At 54.3% G+C, this 21,747-nt stretch overlaps 1 protein-coding gene across 2 annotated transcripts; it reads left to right on the top strand.

The window, feature by feature from the left end:
* The first annotated feature begins 205 nt into the window (after positions 1–205).
* Positions 206–19,779, top strand: MTCH1 (mitochondrial carrier 1). Of its 2 annotated transcripts, none has more exons than XM_025270747.2 (12): positions 206–541; positions 4,392–4,476; positions 7,421–7,527; positions 7,926–8,003; positions 8,304–8,361; positions 8,668–8,719; positions 10,168–10,227; positions 12,676–12,820; positions 14,769–14,816; positions 15,000–15,067; positions 15,291–15,366; positions 18,947–19,779. In XM_025270747.2, exons 1-12 carry the CDS (start codon positions 221–223, stop codon positions 19,016–19,018), a joined length of 1,170 nt encoding a protein of 389 aa, XP_025126532.1. In that variant the 5' UTR covers positions 206–220; the 3' UTR covers positions 19,019–19,779. The 2 variants fall into 2 exon arrangements, with proteins under 2 accessions (XP_025126532.1, XP_025126539.1); XM_025270754.2 differs by having other exon boundaries at positions 12,676–12,769.
* Positions 19,780–21,747: the final 1,968 nt, after the last annotated feature.

Here is a 21,747-nt window from a genome sequence, read left to right on the forward strand (position 1 = left end):
ACTGTTCGGCGCTGAGCTAGGGCCCAACCCCACCCGGTGTGTGTGTGTGTGGGAGGGGGGGGCCGGGTCCCACATCCAGCGCCAACAGCCCCCGCGCCACACTCCTGCATGCCCCGCCACATGAGTGGTGCGGGCCGGGCCCGCCCCCTGACGCATGACGCAGAGGGGCGTGGCTCCCGCCCCGTCACGTGACGGGGGAGTGACCTCGCCGCCCCGCGCCATGGGGGCTTCGGACCCGGAAGTGGCGTCCTGGGCTCCCGGCGGTGCCGCGGGGATGGCGGGAGCCGGAGCTGGAGCCGGAGCTCGCGGCGGGGCGGCGGCGGGGGTCGAGGCCCGGGCTCGAGACCCGCCGCCCGCACACCGTGCGCACCCGCGCCACCCTCGGCCGGCGGCGCAGCCCTCGGCCCGCAGGATGGACGGTGCGTCCGGGGGCTTGGGCTCCGGGGACAACGCCCCGACCACCGAGGCTCTTTTCGTGGCGCTTGGTGCAGGAGTGACGGCGCTCAGCCACCCGCTGCTCTACGTGAAGCTGCTCATCCAGGTGTGGGGGCCAGGGGGGTGCCACAGGGAGATGGGGGGCTGATATGTAGGTGACCGGCCAGGGTCTGGAGGGGGATGGGGGCGGGGGGGTCGAAGGCGGTGGATTTGAGGAGGGGGGCGGAGAAGGCGGGGTGATGCGCAGGAGCGGGAGAAGATTAAAGCGGTGAGGGTTTTAGGGATGCAGCGGGCATAGTTTGGGGATGCAGGAGACGAGTGCAAAATGGTCAGCGACAAATTTGGGAGAAGATGGAAGGAATGAGGAATTTCGGGATACAGGGGAGGGGGCATTGGAACGAAGAGATAAGTTTAGGAAATGAAAGAAGGGAGGCAATGGACTTGGAGGGGAGGGGCGGCATTTTGGGGTGAAAGAAGCAACAGAATTGGGGGAGGGGTGGGAAGTTTTTGGCGATAGGGTGGAGAGGAGGATTGGGGGCCAAGGCACAGTATTCAGAAGATGAACACTTGTTTAGGGTGAAGGAGAGCCAAAGCTCTGGATTTGATAGAGATGGATTTAAAGCGATTTAGGAGGATGGGGGCGGGGGGCGGGACAAAGGACTGGGGTCATGGCCAAAAATTTAGGAAAGAAAAGGGGCATCAGCTTCTGGAAAGAAGGGGACACAGGACTCAGTGTTGATGGAATTTGGCGAAGGCGAAGGATTTAGCACAGGAAAGCTATCGGTTTACCGGAGATGGGGGCTCTGGATTTGATGGCGACGACAGATTTGATGGGAGGAGGGGACAGGATGACGTGCTTTGGAGGAGGGGAGCAGATAGGGAGACGCGGTTGGGGGAGGAGTAGTGGCGATCCGTCTGGAAAGGGGAGTGAGGCCGAGGCTTTGTGGGGGGTGAGGGGAGAGATGACGCATTTGCAGAACATTGAAGTCACGGTTGGGGGCCGGAGTGGTCTGGGCGTATTGGAATTGGCCAGAGGGGCCAGTTGGGAACACCAGGTGGGAGGGTATGTAGGGACTTACTTAGACTGAGGCCAAGGTAGGCTGTCTCTGCAGTCGAGGCTTGCAGGGGCACTGGGTGCATTTGGTCGGCCCAGCAGTGCCTTTACAGATAAACTGGGCTGCTTGAGAAAGGGAGAGATGGAGCTGGAAGGGGGCGGGGTGCAGGGGTGGAGGGAGTGCCTTTGGCAAAATTAGGTGGGCGTGACCGAAAGGAGCGCAGCCTAGATGGGGTGGTTCAGGCCTGGACTGATATCTGAAGATTCAGCCTCGAATTTTTAGCTAAGAAGCAGGAGGGGTTAAAAATTGAGATGGAAACCTAACCAAATCTTGAGGTTTGATTTGAGTTGAGGCAAAAGGGTATCAGATTTACTGTCCTGATAACGGACTGAGAGTGGGAGATACAGTTGGAAAGAGAGGGACTTGAGAATAGGAGTAATTCAAATCTGGAGTCGGAGGAACCTGGGCCAGTGGATTTTGGAGTGCGACAAGGAATATGACAAAGAATGAGGACGGTCAGTCTTGGAAGTGACTGACAGGGTAAAGGTTGAGGCTGGTGTCTGGTTGTGATTTGGGAGTAAGGGCTGCTTTTCTTATGAAAATTAAGGTTGTATTTGCACCAATAGAGATCACAAGTTTGGGAGAGAAACTGAGGCTTTGGAACCGGTGGTACCTGAGATGAGAATCAAGGATGATGGAATGAGATTGGGCAAGAACTGCGACTTCAGGGTGGCCAATAGGAGTGTCTGTGGAGTGGAGGCTGCTGGAGTACGAGGAATTGGGCAGAGGTCTCCATGCGAAGGAAACTGGAAGTGGCTTCATCATTTGGACCTTAGTAGGAGAAGGTCCTCCCTTCTCTCTTGCAGGAGAAGAAAATTGAAATAAGGGTCACTAGGAAAAGCAGTTGAGGAATGAGAGCGAATGGGGAATGAAGGAGAACAGGGAATTAGGGAATGAGGGAGTCGAGAGGGTGAGACAGTCTGGACAGTGGGTGGTAAGGGTGAGTGAGCCCAGCTGGGATGACTGAGATGGTCTGTCCTGTTTGAACGCAGCTGGTGCTGAGTGTAACATATCTGAGGGTGAAATCTTAAATGGATACAGTTTGGGAATTAGAGATAACATTTTGCAAAAAGGAAGATTCCAGTTTGGGGTTGGGTGGCAGGATTGGAGTGGCAGATTTGGGGGTTGTCCCAGAAAAATGAGTAACGGTAGAGAATCTGCCTGCAATGCGGGAGATCTTGGTTCAATCCCAGGTGGGGAAGGTCCCACACGCCTTGGGGCAACTAACTGTGTGCGCCTCAGGTACCCAGCCCGAGCGCCCTGGAGCCCATGCTCGGCAGCAGTGAGAAGCCTGAGCACTGCTACTAACCCCCTCTCCCTGCAACTGGAGGAAGCCCGCTTGCAGCAGTGAAGACCCAAAAACTTTGAGAGGGAAGGGAATAGGGGTGAGATAGGATCAGCAGGCCTTCGATAACACAGGTGGAAGTTAAGAAAATAGACTCCACAGATTTGAGAGCTATGGGAATATGGATGAAGGGACTGAGCAGGTTTAAGGGTGAAATCAAATCAATGGGGCTCCCCGGTTGTAGTGACTGGAGTGGATAAAGCAGCAAAAGGCCAGTGGCTCAGACTTGGAGTTGAGGGTGTAAAGAAATACAGCCTGTATAAGAGAACAAAATCAGAACGGACCTAACCTCAGAACCTTCATGCTTTTAGCCCCTAAGGGGAAAGGTCTGGAAGGGGGAGGGTTCACTGCTTAGGTCACTTGGCTCAGCCCTTCCCTCCAACTCCCCTGGGCTTGATTTTTTTCTTGTAAGAAGTTCTCCGTCCTGGAGGGAGTTTCTTAAGTCATAATCAGTAATCTGTCATGCGGCTCAGAATCCCATCTGCAGGGGACAACCTCAACTACCAGAAACACTTGACTAAGGTGAAGAAGCAAAAACAAAGCCAGAAGAAGCTGGAAGCATGCATAGTTCCACTGATAAGGCAGCACTTCCCAGTCCTGCTGTTTTTACTCTTTCGCATGCTAGCGGAGCTCCTCCGATTCATCTGGGCAGCTCTGAAGGTCCCCTGCCAGGGAGGGGCCCTCTCACACCCCACTGAGATGCTGGTCTCCTGGGCACCTTGCCTCTAGCTGGGCAGCGGAGAATCCTCTCATTAATCGGCAGTATAACAAATGGCCTCACCCCTCAGGAGAACCCCTCTCCTCACAGAGGGTGGGGTGGCTTGGTCCTTCACTCACCCATGACTTTAGCAGACACCTTAATTATAATCATCATCTGTACAGCAGGAATTATAACCCTACAGAAATGACGGGGTCATTCTGTCCCAGGGATGTGGGGAGATCAAGGTTAGATCACCAGTGAGGGATAGTCTGAGCTGACAGTGTGCTCTGCTGGGGAGTGAGAGGGACGTATCTGTGACGTCTGCAGGGGGTGCAGGAGCCGTCTGAAGTTTGGGGCTGAGATCTGGATGTGATGGGTTTTGGTGTTGCCACCTTGGGACTGAGACTGGAGTGACGTTTTTACCCTGGAGATGAGAATTAACTGAGATTTTTTTCCTGAGATAAGCGTGGGGTTTGAAGTACCTGAACGTGGGGTGAGGGGAGAGTCCCTGCGCTGGAAATGCCTGGGATTGGGAGGTCATAATGTTGGGGGATGGGCGGCTTGGATTGCGGGGACTGTGGTGTCTGGGACTGGACGCTTCTGTGCCTCGAGCGGTTACATGATGCTGATAGTGAACAGACTACGATGAGATTCCGGCTATGTTTTGACGGAGAAAGCGTCATCAGGAACAGCCCTGGACTCTGTGGCAGGAGAGTTCGAGGCCTGGGAAAGAGGAGAAGGGAGACCGAATCAGCAGGAGAATCTGACTCTGCCTCTGTGTTTGTCGATTCTGAAGGTGGGCCATGAGCCGATGCCCCCCACCATTGGGACCAATGTGCTGGGGAGGAAGGTCCTCTACCTGCCGAGCTTCTTCACCTACGGTGAGTGTGCTCCCCAGGCAGGAAAGCCCACGCCCAGAGAGACATGAAAGAGGCGTCAAGCAGGGAGCAGGCCCAGCTGGGCCCGGGCAACAAGGGGGGGCCGCATGGGGTACCCAGCGTCAGAACTGGTGTGGGAGTGGGGTCAGGGACAGAGGGGTGTTGGGGTGGGAGCCGGTGACCAGCACGGCTGTGGGACAGTTCCTCTGCCTGGGCTGCCCGTGGTCAGTGGGAGAGCAGACAGGTGCCCGAGAGAGGGCTGTCCGGGACAGGGGTTCCTGTCATCTCTGCCACCCCAGGCTGTGCCTGGGAGCGAGGGTGGCGGCGGTTTTCCTTTGTTTCCCTCCTGAGCAGTCTGGCTGTCCTGTTACCAGTTCTTTGGCCTTCCTGCTCCTCCAGCAGGAGACCTGTTGGGACCTCCTGGGTTCCTTTCCTCCCCTGTTCCCCAGGCAAGAGTGCCCTCTCATTCAAGCACCCCCATCCCCTGGGGTGGAACACTCAGGTGGGTCTCGGCTTCACCTCTGGCCCTGATGACCTGCTCGAGCTCAGGGCTGCTCTGGCCCTGCCCTCCTCGTCAGCTGCTGCCCACCCAGGCCCTTCATACAAGCACAGCAGCTCTGCTTGCCTGAGGGTCTCTCCATCGAGAAGCCCACCATGGTGGGTGGGGCTTGCCGGATGCCAGCAAAGCCCACCAGCTGCCCACACTGCTCATCCCCAGGCCCAAAGCCGGCCAGGACCATTTCACATCTACCATCCCTGCCAGCCTCCTGAACTTCTTCAAACGTGCCTTTGCTCTCTCAGCCGGGCTGATCCCCACATGCTCCATCCATCCTTGCTCATCTTATCTGTGTAGTCAGTCCAGAACAGTCCTCTGAAAAGCTTTCCTTCTGCTAAATAACTTAGGCCCTTGCCTGCGCACCACCCCCCTCCCCCACCTTTTTTCCACGTCACACACTCTTGGCAGAACCTCACGTCCCATTTCTCTTCCAGTTTGGCCACCTTATTGAGTACAGCATGGGCCAGGTGGAAGATGTCGTTTTGGGGGGAGAAGTCTGTTCATATTTGTTTCATTTAAAAATTGTCAGTGTGGGGGAGGAGGATGTCACAGGTTTAGGGAGCTCCCCCTGCCGCCCCCGCAACTGGCACACAATGAAGCCAGTGTACACAGTGGGCACTCGCCCTGAAGGAGGCCGGGTGGCAGGCTGCCAGCCCCGCGCCACCGTCTCTCTGTACACGGCCGTGCCGGGCTCTAGGCCTAGAGAGACCGGGACCCAGACTGTCTCTGTTGATGTCCCACAGTCATTCTCGAAAGGACGCAGGGTGGAGGGTCTTGACAGTCATGTTATAGCCTCTCGTGAAGATGAGCCGAGTCCTGAGGTGCCCCCTGCCCCGTTTATATAAATGTGGTCTCAGTGCAGATGGTGGAAGCAGGTGCCCGATGGGCATTTCTGGACACCATACCTGCTCTCGAGTTGGGGAGGGGGCCCAGCTGTCTGGCTGTCTAGACACTGTCTGGACAGGATCTCTTCCTCCCCATCATGGTGAAAGGTGTGGCTTTCTTCAGTCTTCTCCCAGAAAGGGCCTCCTGGCGAGGAGTTTTTTGGGGGACTACAGAGAAACCGTGGAGTGATGGAGCCCCCGGCCAGCCAGGGGGCCCATTGGTGGCACAGAGGCTTCTCCAGGCGCTTCTGCCTGCCCTTCTCTGCCCTGGTTCATAATTCCACTCTGAGATGGGGGGAGGTAGGCGTGCTCCCTCCTCTTCTTCTGGCTCGGAAACTGGGTGGAAATAGAAAGAGGCTAAGTGTCCTCTCTTTCTGGAACTCACACTCAGGCTTTATCCCACCAGCTCTCCTTCCGGCTGCTTGGAGCTCCCTTCCCCCAAAACAAACCTTCCTTCTGCCTGTTCCCTCCGCTCTGAGGCATGGCGTCCTCCCGGTGGCCCAGCCTCCTCTCTCCTCCTCTCTTTCCAGCCCCACCCCTGGCTCCAGAAGCCAAACCAGCAGGTACCAGGTGCCCTGGGGCCGGGAAAGCCGGTGGAGCTGCCCTGCGGAATGGCTGCTGGCAGATGCGGGGAGGGGAGGACGGGCACCTTGCGGGTTCCCGCCACTGTGCGGAGCTGGAGAGCCGAGGTCAGGGCTTCGAGGGGCTCTGTGTGAGGGAACGTTCTGCTAGCTTCCAGGCACTCAGGTTTATAAAAATTTGTCTTGTCTCCTTTTTTGAACATTGTCTAAAAGTTGATATTTAATGAAATAAAGCAACAAAACGTTAAGAAAGTATCCATTTAGAGGCTCATGAAAAGCAATGACTTAGATAGGGTCCAGCTTCCCTGACCACTTGTTTTTTCTGTAGAGTAGTTCATTAGTGCCTCTATTTTAGTTTCTTCTCCATTGGTTTTTCCCCCCTGCCCGTCCATCCCCCGTGATTAATAAATGCCAGGAGGTGCCCGGTGGGGTCCTGGGTGCAGCACGTGACAAAGTGGGCATGCCCCTCTCCCTCTTGAGCCTTTCTCTCGGGACCCCTTACTTTTCCCTCCCTTAGTTTGCAAACTTCATTGTTCCCTGGGAGCAGTCTTTTTCGTTTTTTTCTCTTTTTCCAGAGGAAAACATTTTTCATCAGCAACAGAGTTGGTTCCTAGGTTGTAGCACTGAAGTTGCCGAGTTGAAAACCTGTCGCTCAATTAGCCAAGATTTTTCAAAGCTAAAAAAAAACATGAACCTGTTTGTTAAAAAAAAAAAATGTTTTGAAGGTTTTGCAAAAGGAAATGGGCTAGAGAAGATAACTGGGAGTGGGGCCCAAGTGCTGCCGGGGTCGTGGCCAGTGCTCCCTCCCGTGACGGAATCCGGCAGGTACCGAGGGACAAGGCCGCGTCTGGTCTGGGTGTGAAATGTGACCCAGGAGTGGGTGCCCCGGGGCCGGGTGTGACGCTGCCCCGCCTGCTCTCCCGCAGCCAAGTACATCGTGCAGGTGGACGGGAAGATAGGGCTGTTCCGAGGCCTGAGCCCCCGGCTGATGTCCAACGCCCTCTCCACTGTGACCCGGGGCAGCATGAAGAAGGTGAGCCCGGGGCGAAGCCAGGACCGGCTGCCCGGCGCCCCCCGAGCTCCCGGTCCCCCTGCAGGCCACTACGGGCACCCGTCCTGCTTCTCAGTGCCCGGGTTGGTCGAGGTGCCCCCCCCACCCCCAGCACCATAACCAGACTCCAAGGCCAGGTGGTCCGGTGCTGCATCCCCTCAATTGGAAACACTCCTGCCCCACTGTGCACCGTGTGACACTCGACGGGGGCTTTCCCCGCCAGCTCCAGCCCGGGGGGGTTCCCACGCTGGGCCCTGCTAACGGACACGGCCAGAAAAAGCAGCCGGAGCCGCGTCCTGCCCTCTGCGTCCCCTCCCAGTTCCATCTCAGAGGCACTCTCGCACTCTGCTTCTGAGCTACCTCTGCTCTTTGCATCTCAGGTTTTCCCTCCAGACGAGATAGAGCAGGTTTCCAACAAGGATGACATGAAGACATCTCTGAGGAAGGTGGTGAAGGAGGTGGGTACCCGGCACTGGAGAAGAGCCTGATCATTATCTCTCACTGCCAAGTCGGGCCAGTCGATGAAGAGTCACAGTTGGGGCCCCCTGTGTGCTCATTGGGGGGCGGAGGACAGGATTGTGCGCGGGGGAACCAGGGCCCGTCTGAGGTAGACTGATTGTGTGGGAGCCTCGGGATCCTGGTTTCTCCCCGTTAAGTGCTCGTCACTCCCCGTGAGTGTCAGGGGAGACAGGCCTGACGGGAGACAGGAGTGTTCCAGAGACAGGCCAGACTGAGTCCCCCCCTCTGCTTTCTTACAGACCTCCTACGAGATGATGATGCAGTGTGTGTCGCGCATGCTGGCCCACCCCCTGCATGGTGAGCTGCCCGCTGGAGACTGCACCCCAGCCATGGGATGGGCCCTCGTGGATGGTAGACATGGAGCAGTAGAGTGACTGGGAAGTAGCGTTACTGGGATCGCTAGTAATGCTAGCGTCCAGTCCAGTCCAGCGGAGTTGGGGCTCTTCCTAGGCAGAAGAAATGGGACGTGATCACAGGGTGTCTCATGGTCACAGGGATCCCAGAGGCTGCCTCCCCTCCTGGGCTCGGACACAGGCCCCGCGGCCGGGGAGTTGTGGTCTTTGGCCATTGTGTCACCTGCGTGTGTGTTTCCTTTCTCCTCAGTCATCTCAATGCGCTGCATGGTCCAGTTTGTAGGACGGGAGGCCAAGTACAGGTGGGTAATGCTTCTCAGGATGGGCAGGAGGGCCCTGTCACTACTCATAGTCTGCGAGGACAGGCCAGGCTGGGATCAGCTCCCGCCCCATTTCTGCCGTTTCTAGCAGCTTCAGAGGAGTGGGCTAGTGACTTCTGTAGTCTAAGTCCAGGGCATCTTCTCCCTCGCTCATCTAGGGTGTCCCTGGATGAGCTTGGGTGCCTTGCAGAGGGGTGGGTGGATTGGAGTCCACTTGATTAGGGGTCCCACCAGGGCTCCCTCCTGACCCCTGGGTCATATCCTGACCCTTCCTCCAGCTGTCGCAGGAGCGGGCTTATAGTTGGTTCCCTCCTCTGTTAAGTTGCCATCCATCCCGTGGGCTCAGGGCTTGTCCCTCCCATTGTTTACCTGCCATGCCCGGCACTGAGCTGGGTGGTCTGGGGTCATCGGTGTGTTGACCCCCCCCCCTTCCCTGGGGCACTTGTGCCCTCTCTCCTCTCTGGGTGCAGGACAGGAGGGGGTCCTGGAGACACAGGGCAGGAGTCATACGCTTGTCACCCTTCCTCTCAGCTTCTCATTTCCTGGGTTCGGTGGTTTCCTGCAGCTGTGCTTGGGGCCACTGCCCCAGGAAGCTTGGCTGCCATGGTGCCTCCTTTTGAGTTCGTTAGTGGGAAATTGGCCCATTCCCCCAGTGAGCTCAGAACCCAGTGGGCCGAGCCACAGTCCTGAGAAGCAGGGTAGTGGGGCCTGGCAGGGTTCTGGCTCCCACCACCTTTCACCTAGGCCACCCCAGCCCTCTCAGCTTTGCAGAGCCTCCCTGCATTGTCCAAGCCTCAGAGGTTGCAGTTGAGCCTCCTTTGCATTTCACACCTAAGACGTCCCAGCCTGCCCTCTGATGGCTAAGAGGCTGCAGCGGGCGGGGCACATGTTCCCAGCTCCCTGCTGGGATAGGCCAGGTGTCTGTCTTTTCCCAGGCTGGGCGATCTGGGCGGTCTGCTGCAGGGCCTTCTGCTGCGGGGCCCTCTATTCCATCCCTGCCCTCTGGGAAGGAGCCTCTCTCCACTCGCCTCCTCTCTCTCTCTGTCAGGCACGCAGGCTCCAGAAGGTTGTTCAGCCAGAGCTGAGCACAAAAGCCTGCCAGAAGGAGGGGCCGTCGCCTTGTAGCAGCCCAGGCCGGAAGGTTCATTCCTACATTCCAGATCCACACAAGATAGCCATAGAGAACTGGGGTTCTGCCCCCGGTGGGGTGGGTTTCCTGAGTCTCAGTGAACTGTGTCAGTGCCCCCCTCATCCCCAAATGAGGGCTGTGACTGTCTCTACTTGGCTTCTGCCCGGTGACAGAGGATGTCCCCTCCCTGTCCCAACCAGGGCCAGACGGCTCTGAGCAGGGGTGGGGGGCTCCCCTCCCCACCCGGGTGCGGGCTTCTCGCAGGCTCCCGGTGACCTTGTGTTCCCCGTGTTCTCCACAGCGGCGTGTTGAGCTCCATTGGGAAGATTTTCAAAGAAGAGGGCCTGCTGGGATTCTTCGTGTACGTGAGTTTTATACTCCCTGTAACTGTCACGGAGCAGGGTCTACTAACAGGCGCGTTCTCAACCCTCAGGCCGCGGCTGCTAGCCTCAGACTAACCGCCGCGCCTCGGCTCGGCCCGTAGAGCTCCACAGCACGTGCGCTGCGGACTGGCAGAACCAGAGCTGCCCAGCCCCCTCCACGCCTCGGCTCGCCCAGCAGTGGTCCTGTCCGTCCAGCACACCGGGCGTGCGGGGACCATCCCCCCACTCCAACCCCACTGCCTCCGTCCGTTCGCTCCAGGGCTGGGGAGCAGGCACAAGGCTGGCCTTCAGGAGGTCTTCAGCTCGTCCATCGTCCTTGGTTTCACTGCAGAAAAACAGCTGGAAGTCTGTGACTTAGGCTGAAGGTCAAGCCCCGGGCAGCTCGTAAGCTGACTCCAGCTGATAAATCCTGTTTGACAAAGTAGTTCTTCACATTCAACGTTTGGGTTTCCCAGGTGGTGCTAGTGGTAACGATCCGGTCACCTGTCTGCCAGGGCAGGAGATGTAAGAGACACAGGTTCGATCCCTGGGTCGGAAAGATCCCCTGGAGAAGGAAATGGCAACCCACTCTAATATTTTTGCCTGGGAAATCCCATGGACAGCAGAGCCTGGCGGGCTATATATAGTCCATGGGGTCGCAAAGAATCAGGTACAACTGAAGTGATTGAGCATTCAATGTTCAGAACGCTTCGCATCACAGTCCCTGTGTCTGGCTTCTCTTCAGAAGCTGAGGCCTGGCCGCTCCGGGCCTGCGTCTCTGCGGACCAGCTGTCAGCAGGGCGCCGTCTCCTGAGGGCCCAGACCCTCCACCCAGCCCCAGGTGGCGTGCCTCACCCCCGCCGTGCTCCACTGTAAAGAAAACTCGCACTGTATAAAAAGACTGTAAACCACGACACAACCCCAAAGCCAGGCCTTACAAATACTTTTGTTTTGCCTTTTTTAGGTCTAGACGCTGACATACATGATGTCGTGAGCATAGTGTGCTAGACCTGGGCTCTGTGTTAACTCACTTTGAGGTGTCACAGTTGGCCAAGTGTTCTGCATGTAGGCGTGTGTGCGTGTGTATGTGGTTCTCAGTAGGAGGTGAATTTGCCACAGGGGACGTAAGTAATGTCCGGAGACATCTTCTGGTTGTCACAGCTGGGATCTAGTGGGTAGAGACCAGGGATGTTGCTAAACATCTCGAAATGCAGACGTCGGCTCCCATGACAAAGAATTTACTCAGCCCTAAAGGTCGACAGTGCCAAGGTTGACAAACTTTGATTTATATACACACACTTATTCAAATGTACGTTCATGTCTATGTATGTCTATACGTGTGTGTGTGTGTGTGTGTGTGTGTGTATGTGAATAAATATTTGCTTGTGTGACTAGTACTTCAGACCTTAAAACACTGCATATCATCGCCTCTGGTATTTTTCACTCTCACTGTATATATACATTCTATTCTGATGTGTGAATAGGACTCCCACACAACAGCTGCTTACCCATTGGATTCTTTTTTTCTTTTGCATATTTGTAGAACATGATCTGTGTGCTCAGAAATCGCTGAGTGTATATGTGAAAAGTCAGTCTGAACACAGATGGAACCAACAGGATTGGAAATTGCATTCAAGAAGGTTCATTTTATTAATATCCCTCATATCATATTAATAGGTGTGTTATATATTTTTTTTAACTTTTCAGATATTTTGAAATACTTTTTCAAATTCAAAAATCCTAATTCTGCGTCCTCTCCCGAAGATACAGCCATTCTCCTGAAACTCGTTCCACATGACTTCATATCTAAACAAGCAAATAAACACATTTTTTTTTTTAAAGAAAAAGACCACAAGGATCACACAGGACCCACTGATACCAATCTGGCTTTTCGCCCTCAGCACTGTATCTTAGGAAAACTTCATCTTACTGTGTAGGGATGTTTATTCTAAAGGCCATCACTTGAAAAGGCAGCCCTCCTTACAGAAGCTTGTATGGAGTGTCTTTGGTGGAATGTTCAGGGGTGAAGACAGACGCCCTGAGCAAAGTTTTGTGAGAGTTGATTAGGTAAATAGGCAAAAGTAAAAATGCCAAAATGTAGGTACTCTTTCCTTATCTGCATTTGAAAATCCCAGATTTTTCAACATTCATCTTAAGGCCCAGCTTCTGTAGTTTGAAAACCACTTATGAGATCATAGGCTTAACTTGTGCTATCAGATGTGGCTTGTAGCATACACCCCACACCCTGCGAAGAAAGGAACACTGCCTTCCTGGTGTGGATAGCCGCTGGCCCACGTGGCCCCTGCAACCTTCCTTCCTGACGTGGTGCTGGTAGATAACGCTGAAGTTTAGAGCTTGGAACATCCTTGCCTGCTTCCTGGGTGCAGAGCCCCCAGAAATCGCTCCCTTCCCTCTCCTGCTTATCTCTGCTCACCTTGTTTTTTTAGCGGCTTAATCCCTCACCTCCTGGGCGATGTGGTTTTCTTGTGGGGCTGTAACCTGCTGGCCCACTTCATCAATGCCTACCTGGTGGATGACAGCGTGAGTGACACCCCAGGGGGGCTGGGGAACGACCAGAATCCAGGTTCCCAGGTTGGTTGGAACAAGGACTTGTCCATCTTTCCATGTACTGCTGATGCCCAGGGTCTGGGGCAGACTTGAGGACTCTGGGATTCTGAGCACTGGGCCCTGGGGGCTGGAGAGGGTCCTTGGCGGGTAGGGGTCTGAGCAGAAGACCTCTGATGGTCCCTGGGTGAACTTTGTCTCCGAGGAGATGAGATTGCTAACGAGACCTAGAGGGGTTTATGGGATGCCCATCCTTGGGCAGCTTCACTGGTAACGTGGATATGGACTTTATCCGAGGCTGGTTTGAGATAGTGACCCAACTAGGGGTCCCTAGTAAGTCAGGAGACAGACCAGCTCATGATAACGCTTCAGCTCTCATGTAGTGTTGTAGGCTTGTTCGGGCCCTTTTGTGAACAGTGACGTTAGATCCTGACAGCACCCCAGTTGTGAAAGGAGCAGAGTTGGGGTGACACTGTGTTACAGACGTGAGCCCCAGAGATTGAAGGGCTGTCCTGAGGCCTTGGCTGTGAGTCGACAGTGCCGGGACTAGGTCTCCCTCCCTGGGCCCAGCTGAGTGTGCTTCAGTCAGCTCGGCCACGTGCCATGCAGGCGCACCCCGCGCTTGTTCGCAGGAGTCTCCACAGCTGGCTGTGCACAGACCTCCCAGCTGGTTGGGTCAGGCACGGGGAAGCCTTGATCCTTCTAAAGGGCACTGGTTAAGAAAGCTGGGGACTTAGTTTGACTAGTTCTGTCTGAACCAAGATACGAGTTGGGGGGCTGTGATGGGCCGGGGCTCCTGGTAGCCAGACATCCCAACAGCAGGATCGCCCACTCTAGGAGGGTTGACGAGGGCCTGGGGGCTTGTCTGCCAGAATCGCCTTGTTGGGGGTGGGGGGCTCATCGTCTTGTGTCTGTGTCTGGGCCCCAGAACAGCAGTTCCAGGGTGAGGGTGGTCTGGGAAAGAGTCCATGGTGAGGAGTGCCTCAGAGCTCACAGCTGGGGCAGAGGGAAACAGGCCATTTGAAGTGGGTAAGTGGAGTCTTCCTGGCCTTTTAACGTAAGCAAATACAAGCTGCAGTATTTAGAGCAGCGCACCCACGGCCCTGCCCTCGCTCCAGGGCGTTGGGGGTGGGTAAGCTGCTGCCGTCACACACAGCGAGCTTGGGACAGCTGGGTGTTGCTGGGGGTCGTCCCACAGCTGACGGCTTCCTCCAGTCCAGGTGGGCAGGTGTTTGACCAGGGGCTGCTGCACTTACCCTCAGACAGCAGCAGTCAGCACTTCACTGAAAGTATTTTTCGAGTGCTTCAGGCTAAGGTGAGGCTGCCGCTCAAGCAGAGGGCCCAGTAGACCTCCGCCCAGGGTTGCAGGGTGTCCATCTGGTGGGGCGGCCCCACAGGAGGCTGAGGGATGGGTCATCACCTTCCTGGTTTGGGGCTGTTTCGTGGGTAAAGTTGAATTTAGGAGTTGGGCCTGAAGGGAGTGAGAGTTTGATGAGGTGGGGGGCAGAAAACCCAGCGGTGCCCCTCACCTTTCACTGCGGGACCCAGGATTCTGTCTGGGCGGTTCACATGGGCACCTGGTTTTCCACTCAGTAAGCGCTTACGTGTGCCGAGCCCTGGGCACTGATCAAACAAAGGCCCGGTCCTCAGGACTTGCAGAGGCTGCAGCCCAGAAGTCCACCTTCCTTCCCTTCACCGCTCACAGTGGGGTCACAGAAGTCCTTTCAGTCGGGATATCCCAGTTCTGCCCCCCAGATGATCGAGGCTCTGACTCACAGGCTGCAAGAGCTGCCGGCAGGCCCTGAAAGTGGGCTCTGCGTGTGCGGAGGGCATGTGAGGAGCTGAGTGCCGGCGGGGTGCAAGGCCAGTGTGGATGGCAAGGTGAAGGGGTCCACAGAGCAGGCAGTGAGGACGGGACCTGTGCATCAGAAGTCTGCTTCCCGAGCCAAACCCATCTCCCTTTGTGTCTCTCCAGTTCAGCCAGGCGCTGGCCATCCGGAGCTACACCAAATTTGTGATGGGGGTAAGTCAGGCCCTACATGGCCCTTTCCACGGTGCTGGGGGCTTGGGTGGGGCCTAGGAGGCCAGCTCCGGTGGTGGCTGAAGGCAGGCCTTAGTGAAGGCTACTGGCACAGGGTGTCCCTGCCCCCTGAACTCCGGCCAGGGCTGCGGTGGGTGGGGTCACTGACCCTTGGGTCTCCTGCAGATCGCAGTGAGCATGCTGACCTACCCCTTCCTGCTGGTCGGCGATCTCATGGCTGTGAACAACTGCGGGTAGGTGTGTGCCCCTCCCCCAGGCACCCTGCCAGGGCTGCTGGGGGCACCTGTCGGAGCCCCTCCCGGCCGCTCTGTGTGGCCTCGGCCCACCTGGCATGCCGGCTTCCTCTGGGATTCATCATACCCCTTTGGGAGGAATATGTGGGTCAGTATATGGGTGGTGGCAGCTTTAGCTCCTCCCACTGTCTTCTGGGTCTGACACGCTCTTCTTCCCGGGCAGGCTGCAGGCTGGGCTCCCTCCTTACTCCCCAGTGTTCAAATCCTGGATCCACTGCTGGAAGTACCTGAGTGTGCAGGTAAGCATGCACTCCAGGGAGTTTTCTCCTGATTTCTCCGTAACATTGATCAGAGAGAAAAGATTTTTGTATACGCTTCAACATGGAAAGTTAAGGGCTTGTCATAGAATCCAAGGCTTTTATAAGTAACTTTTACTCTATTTAGAAGGGGTTTGAGGTGCTTAGATCTGAATTTCCTTAAGAATTAAACATCAGATCAGATCAGATCAGTCGCTCAGTCGAGTCCGACTCTTTGCAACCCCATGAATCGCAGCACGCCAGGCCTCCCTGTCCATCACCAACTCCCGGAGTTCACTCAGACTCACGTCCATCGAGTCAGTGATGCCATCCAGCCATCTCATCCTCTGTCGTCCCCTTTTCCTCCTGCCCCCAATCCCTCCCAGCATCAGAGTCTTTTCCAATGAGTCAACTCTTCACATGAGGTGGCCAAAGTACTGGAGTTTCAGCTTTAGCATCATTCCTTCCAAAGAAATCCCGAGGCTGATCGCCTTCAGAATGGACTGGTTGGATCTCCTTGCAGTCCAAGGGACTCTCAGGAGTCTTCTCCAACACCACAGTTCAAAAGCATCAATTCTTCAGTGCTCAGCCTTCTTCACAGTCCAACTCTCACATCCATACATGACCACAGGAAAAACCATAGCCTTGACTAGATGGACCTTTGTTGGCAAAGTAATGTCTCTGCTTTTGAATATGCTATCTAGGTTGGTCATAACTTTCCTTCCAAGGAGTAAGAGTCTTTTAATTTCATGGCTGCAGTCACCATCTGCAGTAATTTTGGAGCCCAGAAAAATAAAGTCTGACACTGTTTCCACTGTTTCCCCATCTATTTCCCATGAAGTGATGGGACCGGATGCCATGATCTTCGTTTTCTGAATGTTGAGCTTTAAGCCAACTTTTTCACTCTCCTCTTTCACTTTCATCAAGAGGCTTTTGAGTTCCTCTTCACTTTCTGCCATAAGGGTGGTGTTATCTGCATACCTGAGGTTATTGATATTTCTCCCAGCAATCTTGATTCCAGTTTGTGTTTCTTCCAGTCCAGCGTTTCTCATGATGTACTCTGCATATAAGTTAAATAAACAGGGTGACAATATACAGCCTTGACGAACTCCTTTTCCTGTTTGGAACCAGTCTGTTGTTCCATGTCTAGTTCTAACTGTTGCTTCCTGACCTGCATACAGATTTCTCAAGAGGCGGATCAGGTGGTCTGGTATTCCCATCTCTTTCAGAATTGTCCACAGTTTATCGTGATCCACACAGTCAAAGGCTTTGGCATAGTCAATCAAGCAGAAATAGATGTTTTTCTGGAACTCTCTTGCTTTTTCTATGATCCAGTGGATGTTGGCAATTTGATCTCTGGTTCCTCTGCCTTTTCTAAAACCAGCTTGAACATCAGGAAGTTCACGGTTCACATATTGCTGAAGCCTGGCTTGGAGAATTTTGAGCATTACTTTACTAGCGTGTGAGATGAGTGCAACTGTGCGGTAGTTTGAGCATTCTTTGGCATTGCCTTTCTTTGGGATTGGAATGAAAACTGACCTTTTCCAGTCCTGTGGCCACTGCTGAGTTTTCCAAATTTGCTGGCATATTGAGTGCAGCACTTTCACAGCAGCATCTTTCAGGATTTGGAGTAGCTCAAGTGGAATTCCATCACCTCCACTAGCTTTGTTCGTAGTGATGCTTTCTAAGGCCCACTTGACTTCACATTCCAGGATGTCTGGCTCTAGGTCAGTGATCACACCATCGTGATTATCTGGGTCGTGAAGATCTTTTTTGTACAGTTCTTCCATGTATTCTTGCCATCTCTTCTTAATATCTTCTGCTTCTGTTAGGTCCATACCATTTCTGTCCTTTATCAAGCTCATCTTTGCATGAAATGTTCTTTGGTATCTCTGATTTTCTTTAAGAGATCCCTAGTCTTTCCCATTCTGTTGTTTTCCTCTATTTCTTTGCAATGATCGCTGAAGAAGGCTTTCTTATGTCTTCTTGCTATTCTTTGGAACTCTGCATTCAGATGTTTATATCTTTCCTTTACTCCTTTGCTTTTCGCTTCTCTTCTTTTCACAGCTATTTGTAAGGCCTCCCCAGACAGCCATTTTGCTTTTTTGCATTTCTTTTCCATGGGGATGGTCTTGATCCCTGTCTCCTGTACAATGTCACGAACCTCATTCCATAGTTCATCAGGCACTCTATCGATCAGATCTAGGCGCTTAAATCTATTTCTCACTTCCACTGTATAATCATAAGGGATTTGATTTAGGTCATACCTGAATGGTCTAGTGGTTTTCCCTGCTTTCTTCAATATAAGTCTGAATTTGATAAGGAGTTCATGGTCTGAGCCACAGTCAGCTCCTGGTCTTGTTTTTGCTGACTGTATAGAGCTTCTCCATCTTTGGCTGCAAAGAATGTAATCAGTCTGATTTCAGTGTTGACCATCTGGTGATGTCCATGTATAGAGTCTTCTCTTGTGTTTTTGGAAGAGGGTGTTTGTTATGACCAGTGCATTTTCTTGGCAAAACTCTATTAGTCTTTGCCCTGCTTCATTCCATATTCCAAGGCCAAATTTGCCTGTTACTCCAGGTGTTTCTTGACTTCCTACTTTGGCATCCAGTCCCTTATAATGAAAAGGACATCTTTTTTGGGTGTTAGTTCTAAAAGGTCTTGTAGGTTTTCATAGAACCGTTCAACTTCAGCTTCTTCAGCGTTACTGGTTGGGGCATAGACTTGGATTACTGCGGGCAGGAATCCCTCAGAAGAAATGGAGTGGCCATCATGGTCAACAAAAGAGTCCGAAATGCAGTACTTGGATGCAATCTCAAATTAAACATCAGACTAGGTCATTTCTTCACCTCTTAAAGACTCAGAACAAATATGGGCGAGCCCACGGGGTAGGTGGTGAAGCCCAAGAACTCCTTATAACCTTGAGTAATCTGGGCTGAAGACAAATCCGGCCTGTCGGAGGCCGGCCCCTCCTTCCCGCAGGACGCCCCAGGTGCCCAGGAGAGCCTGAGCTTGGCGCTGGGCCACATGATGAGCTTGGAGAGAGTGCCAGTCTTGAAGTTTTTGTGTTGCCCAGGCGCACTCCTGCTGGCTGGAGTTCTGGGTCAAAGGTCCAGGTGGCTGGCCCAGGGTAGATGCTTGGCTTCCTGGCCCTGGTTGGCCTCAGTAGGATGAGGCAGGGGCCTGGGCAGGAGGAAGCATCGCAGTGACTGGCCTCGGGCTTGAGAAAAGGATGGTGGATGGGAGGAAAGCAGGGAGGCGTGAGGCGGACGCAGGCCTCCAGCGACTCAGGTGGTTCCTCGTCATCGCGGCCTATGTATGGGAGGAGCTCTAGGCCCCTTGGCTCTGATGCCAGAGAGCAGCGAGTGTCCTCCTCAGGAGCCCCATCAACACTGGACACTCTATGCTTCAGTGCAGAGCAGATTCTGACATTACCCCCGAGGAGTGAAAACCCAGACCGGCTGCCTCCAACCCCAGGGGCTCACAGCTCCCGGCCCTTTGTTGGTCACATGCTGGCCCGGCTCTGTGGGTTGAAGAGCCTGGCCTCCCCTCTCAACTGACCTGACTGCTGTTTCCAATCCAGGGCCAGCTCTTCCGAGGCTCCAGCCTGCTTTTCCGCCGGGTGTCATCAGGATCGTGCTTTGCCCTGGAGTAATCTGAATCACCTAAAACCAACCAACCAACCAACTGCGCTGTCTCAGCCTGGCCACCGCGGGTGAGGCCTGATCATCTCGGGGCACCTGTCAGACAACCACCCCAGCATCACCTAGATGTGCTCTAGTACGGCTGGGCTTCAGTTTCCATATTTCCCATGTGTCTGTCCAAAAGCAGGGGCTGGGTGGGGGTGAGGCTGCATCCAGTGGGCTGGGCATTGTTGGACCCGGGGAAGGTGGGGTGGGGCTGGGGAATGGGGGCCCAATCCACTTTGCAGATTTCCCGAGTCGGCCTTGTGCAGGGGTCTTGTGGAGGCCCACGCTGGCGGGGTACAGGCTCCTGAGGTCAGGTGGCACTGCCCCACTCACACCCCTCAAGTCAGCCCCAGCTCTCATCCCGCAGCTCAGCTGGGAGCTTCGCGCTCTTGCTTTGTAAATAGGGTGTGATCCCCTTTCAGGAGGCTGCCGTCACTTCCCGGCCTTGGCTAGGAGGCTGTCTTCGTTTTTCTCAACACTACTTGTCTGTTAAGGCAGCACCTTCTAAATGGGAAATCATGTGTCTGCTCAGAATGTGTTCCCCTCCCTGTCAATTTAAAGGCTCGTTGATTTAATGGTGATGCCTCACATGCAGGAAATGGTTATCTGTGCAATTGTGAACACCCAGATGTTAGGCAGATCAGCGTCTCTAGTCGTATCCAGTTTAAAGTTCCTAATAAGATCTGACCCTTTCTCCCGCAAATAAATGCATCGGTGGTGATTTGGAGCTTTGTGGAGAGTCTCTTATTTTCATGAGCTTAACTGTCTGCAAGGAGAAGGCAATGGCACCCCACTCCAGTACTCTTGCCTGGAAAATCCCATGAGTTGAGGAGCCTGGTAGGCTGCAGTCCATGGGGTTGCTAAGAGTCAGACACGACTGAGCGACTTCACTTTGACTTTTCACTTTCATGCATTGGAGAAGGAAATGGCAACCCACTCCAGTGTTTTTGCCTGGAGAATCCCAGGGACCGGGGAGCCTGATGGGCTGCCGTCTATGGGATCACACAGAGTCGGACACAGCTGAAGCGACTTAGCAGCAGCAGCAGCAAATGTCTGCAGAGTGTTTCTCAATCCTTTCTGGTTGTATGAGAAGTGAAGTGAAAGTCGTGTCCAGCTCTGTGCAACCCCATGGACTATACAGTCTGTGGAATTCTCCAGGCCAGAATACTAATGTGGGTAGCCGTTCCCTTCTCCAGGGGATCTTCCCAACCCAGGGATTGAACCCAGGTCTCCCACATAGCAGGCAGATTCTTTACCAGCTGAGCCACAAGGGAAGACGGTTGTGTGAGAAGGGACTGTAAAGTGACAGGGCTGGGGGCAGCCCGGCCTGGGTATGCGAAGGGCCCGGGCTTGGCGTAGATCAGTGGGCGGGGGCAGGGGGAGGGTGGAGGCTCAGGTCGCTGGGTGGTTTTCTGAATTAGGCCAAGATGCCAGTTCACAGCTAGTGCACAGGCCTCTTCCCAGGGAGACAGGCCCTTGAAAAGTCCTCCCAGCTTCAGAAAACGTTCCATGCAAAAGTCCAGCTGTCCTCAGCTCCGTTTGCAGATGATATTGTCGGATTTTACCAAGTTGGTTGGGGTAGCAGTCACGTGGGTACAGCAGAAGGGGTAGGCAGCCCAGCTGCAGCACCGAGCTTGGCCTTCTCTAGAAAAGGCAAAGCTCCCTCCATTTGCTTCTGCCGAACACCAGGGCCTATAAACAGGCAAAACTTAAAGATGGAACATGCTGGTCCCTGGAGACTGTAGGCTTCCAGCTGATGGGGTGGTAATACCAACTGAGGGCCAGCTGGGTTCCCCAAGTGTTCTCTGCCCCTGCCCTAGGGGAGCGGGCTTCGGGAGTTGGGGTTTGGGACTTAGGTCATATTTCCTCACAGTGTGGCTGGGTTCTGCCCAGGGACAGCCCTGGGATGCTTTTGTTCTAGTCTACCTCGCATATCCTTGTTCCCCAGAACACGGGAGCGTGCCTGTGCAGGTGTCCTGTAAATGTACATTGGTCGGGGGGTCACTAAGATCTTACACTCAAGCTCAGATAACCGAAGTGGCCGGGAGGGAAAGCAAATGGCAAGGCGAGTGGGCCAGGGCTCGCTGGCATGGATTCTGTAGAGAAGGAAGACCCTTCAGAGGCGGGTCTGCCACACGGCACATGATCTTTCTCTAGCCCAGCATGGCTTCCCCTGGCACTGACCACTGCCCCAGGGTAACTGTTCTTCCTGTTGCTCCACCCTCATGTCCTGTTCTTGGATTAATTGCTTCCTGTGGGCCCCCAGATTCAAGTCCGAGCTCAGCTAGTCCTAAGAACCCCTCCCTCTGGCAGCCGCCCCCTCCCAGGTATTTGGAGAAGCCACCAAGGTAAAGAGCCAGCCTGGGGGGGCCTGGTGAGTCACTTTGAGGAGAGGTAGTGCCATTCCCAGGCAATACCCTGGGATTGCTGAATTTCAGGCTCTCGACTACATTTCCCAGGTTATCTTTCGCATGCAGAAATGGCAAGAAAATCACCTGTGATACTCCATCTCAGTTTTTAGTTGAGCAGTTGCTAACCATTTTCAGTTCAGTATTCAGGTGCAGGTATTGTGTATGTTAAATGCTCCCTTTGTTTCCTGGACCTTTCATTCTTTGAGGATTGAATCCTCCCGTGCCACCTGCTCCCCTAACCCGCCATAGCACCTGGCATGTTTCTCCCTGTCCTGAAAACTAGA

The sequence above is a fragment of the Bubalus bubalis genome, chromosome 2, assembly GCF_019923935.1.
Source record: "Bubalus bubalis isolate 160015118507 breed Murrah chromosome 2, NDDB_SH_1, whole genome shotgun sequence".
Lineage (NCBI taxonomy): Eukaryota > Metazoa > Chordata > Mammalia > Artiodactyla > Bovidae > Bubalus > Bubalus bubalis.

Excerpts from the sequence above, each read along its gene's own strand:
- MTCH1 (XM_025270747.2), top strand. The coding sequence starts at position 221 with ATGGGGGCTTCGGACCCGGAAGTGGCGTCCTGGGCTCCCGGCGGTGCC. Across the intron at positions 4,477-7,420 it reads GCCGAGCTTCTTCACCTACG|CCAAGTACATCGTGCAGGTG; the intron begins GTGAGTGTGCTC and ends GCTCTCCCGCAG. Across the intron at positions 7,528-7,925 it reads CCCGGGGCAGCATGAAGAAG|GTTTTCCCTCCAGACGAGAT; the intron begins GTGAGCCCGGGG and ends TTTGCATCTCAG.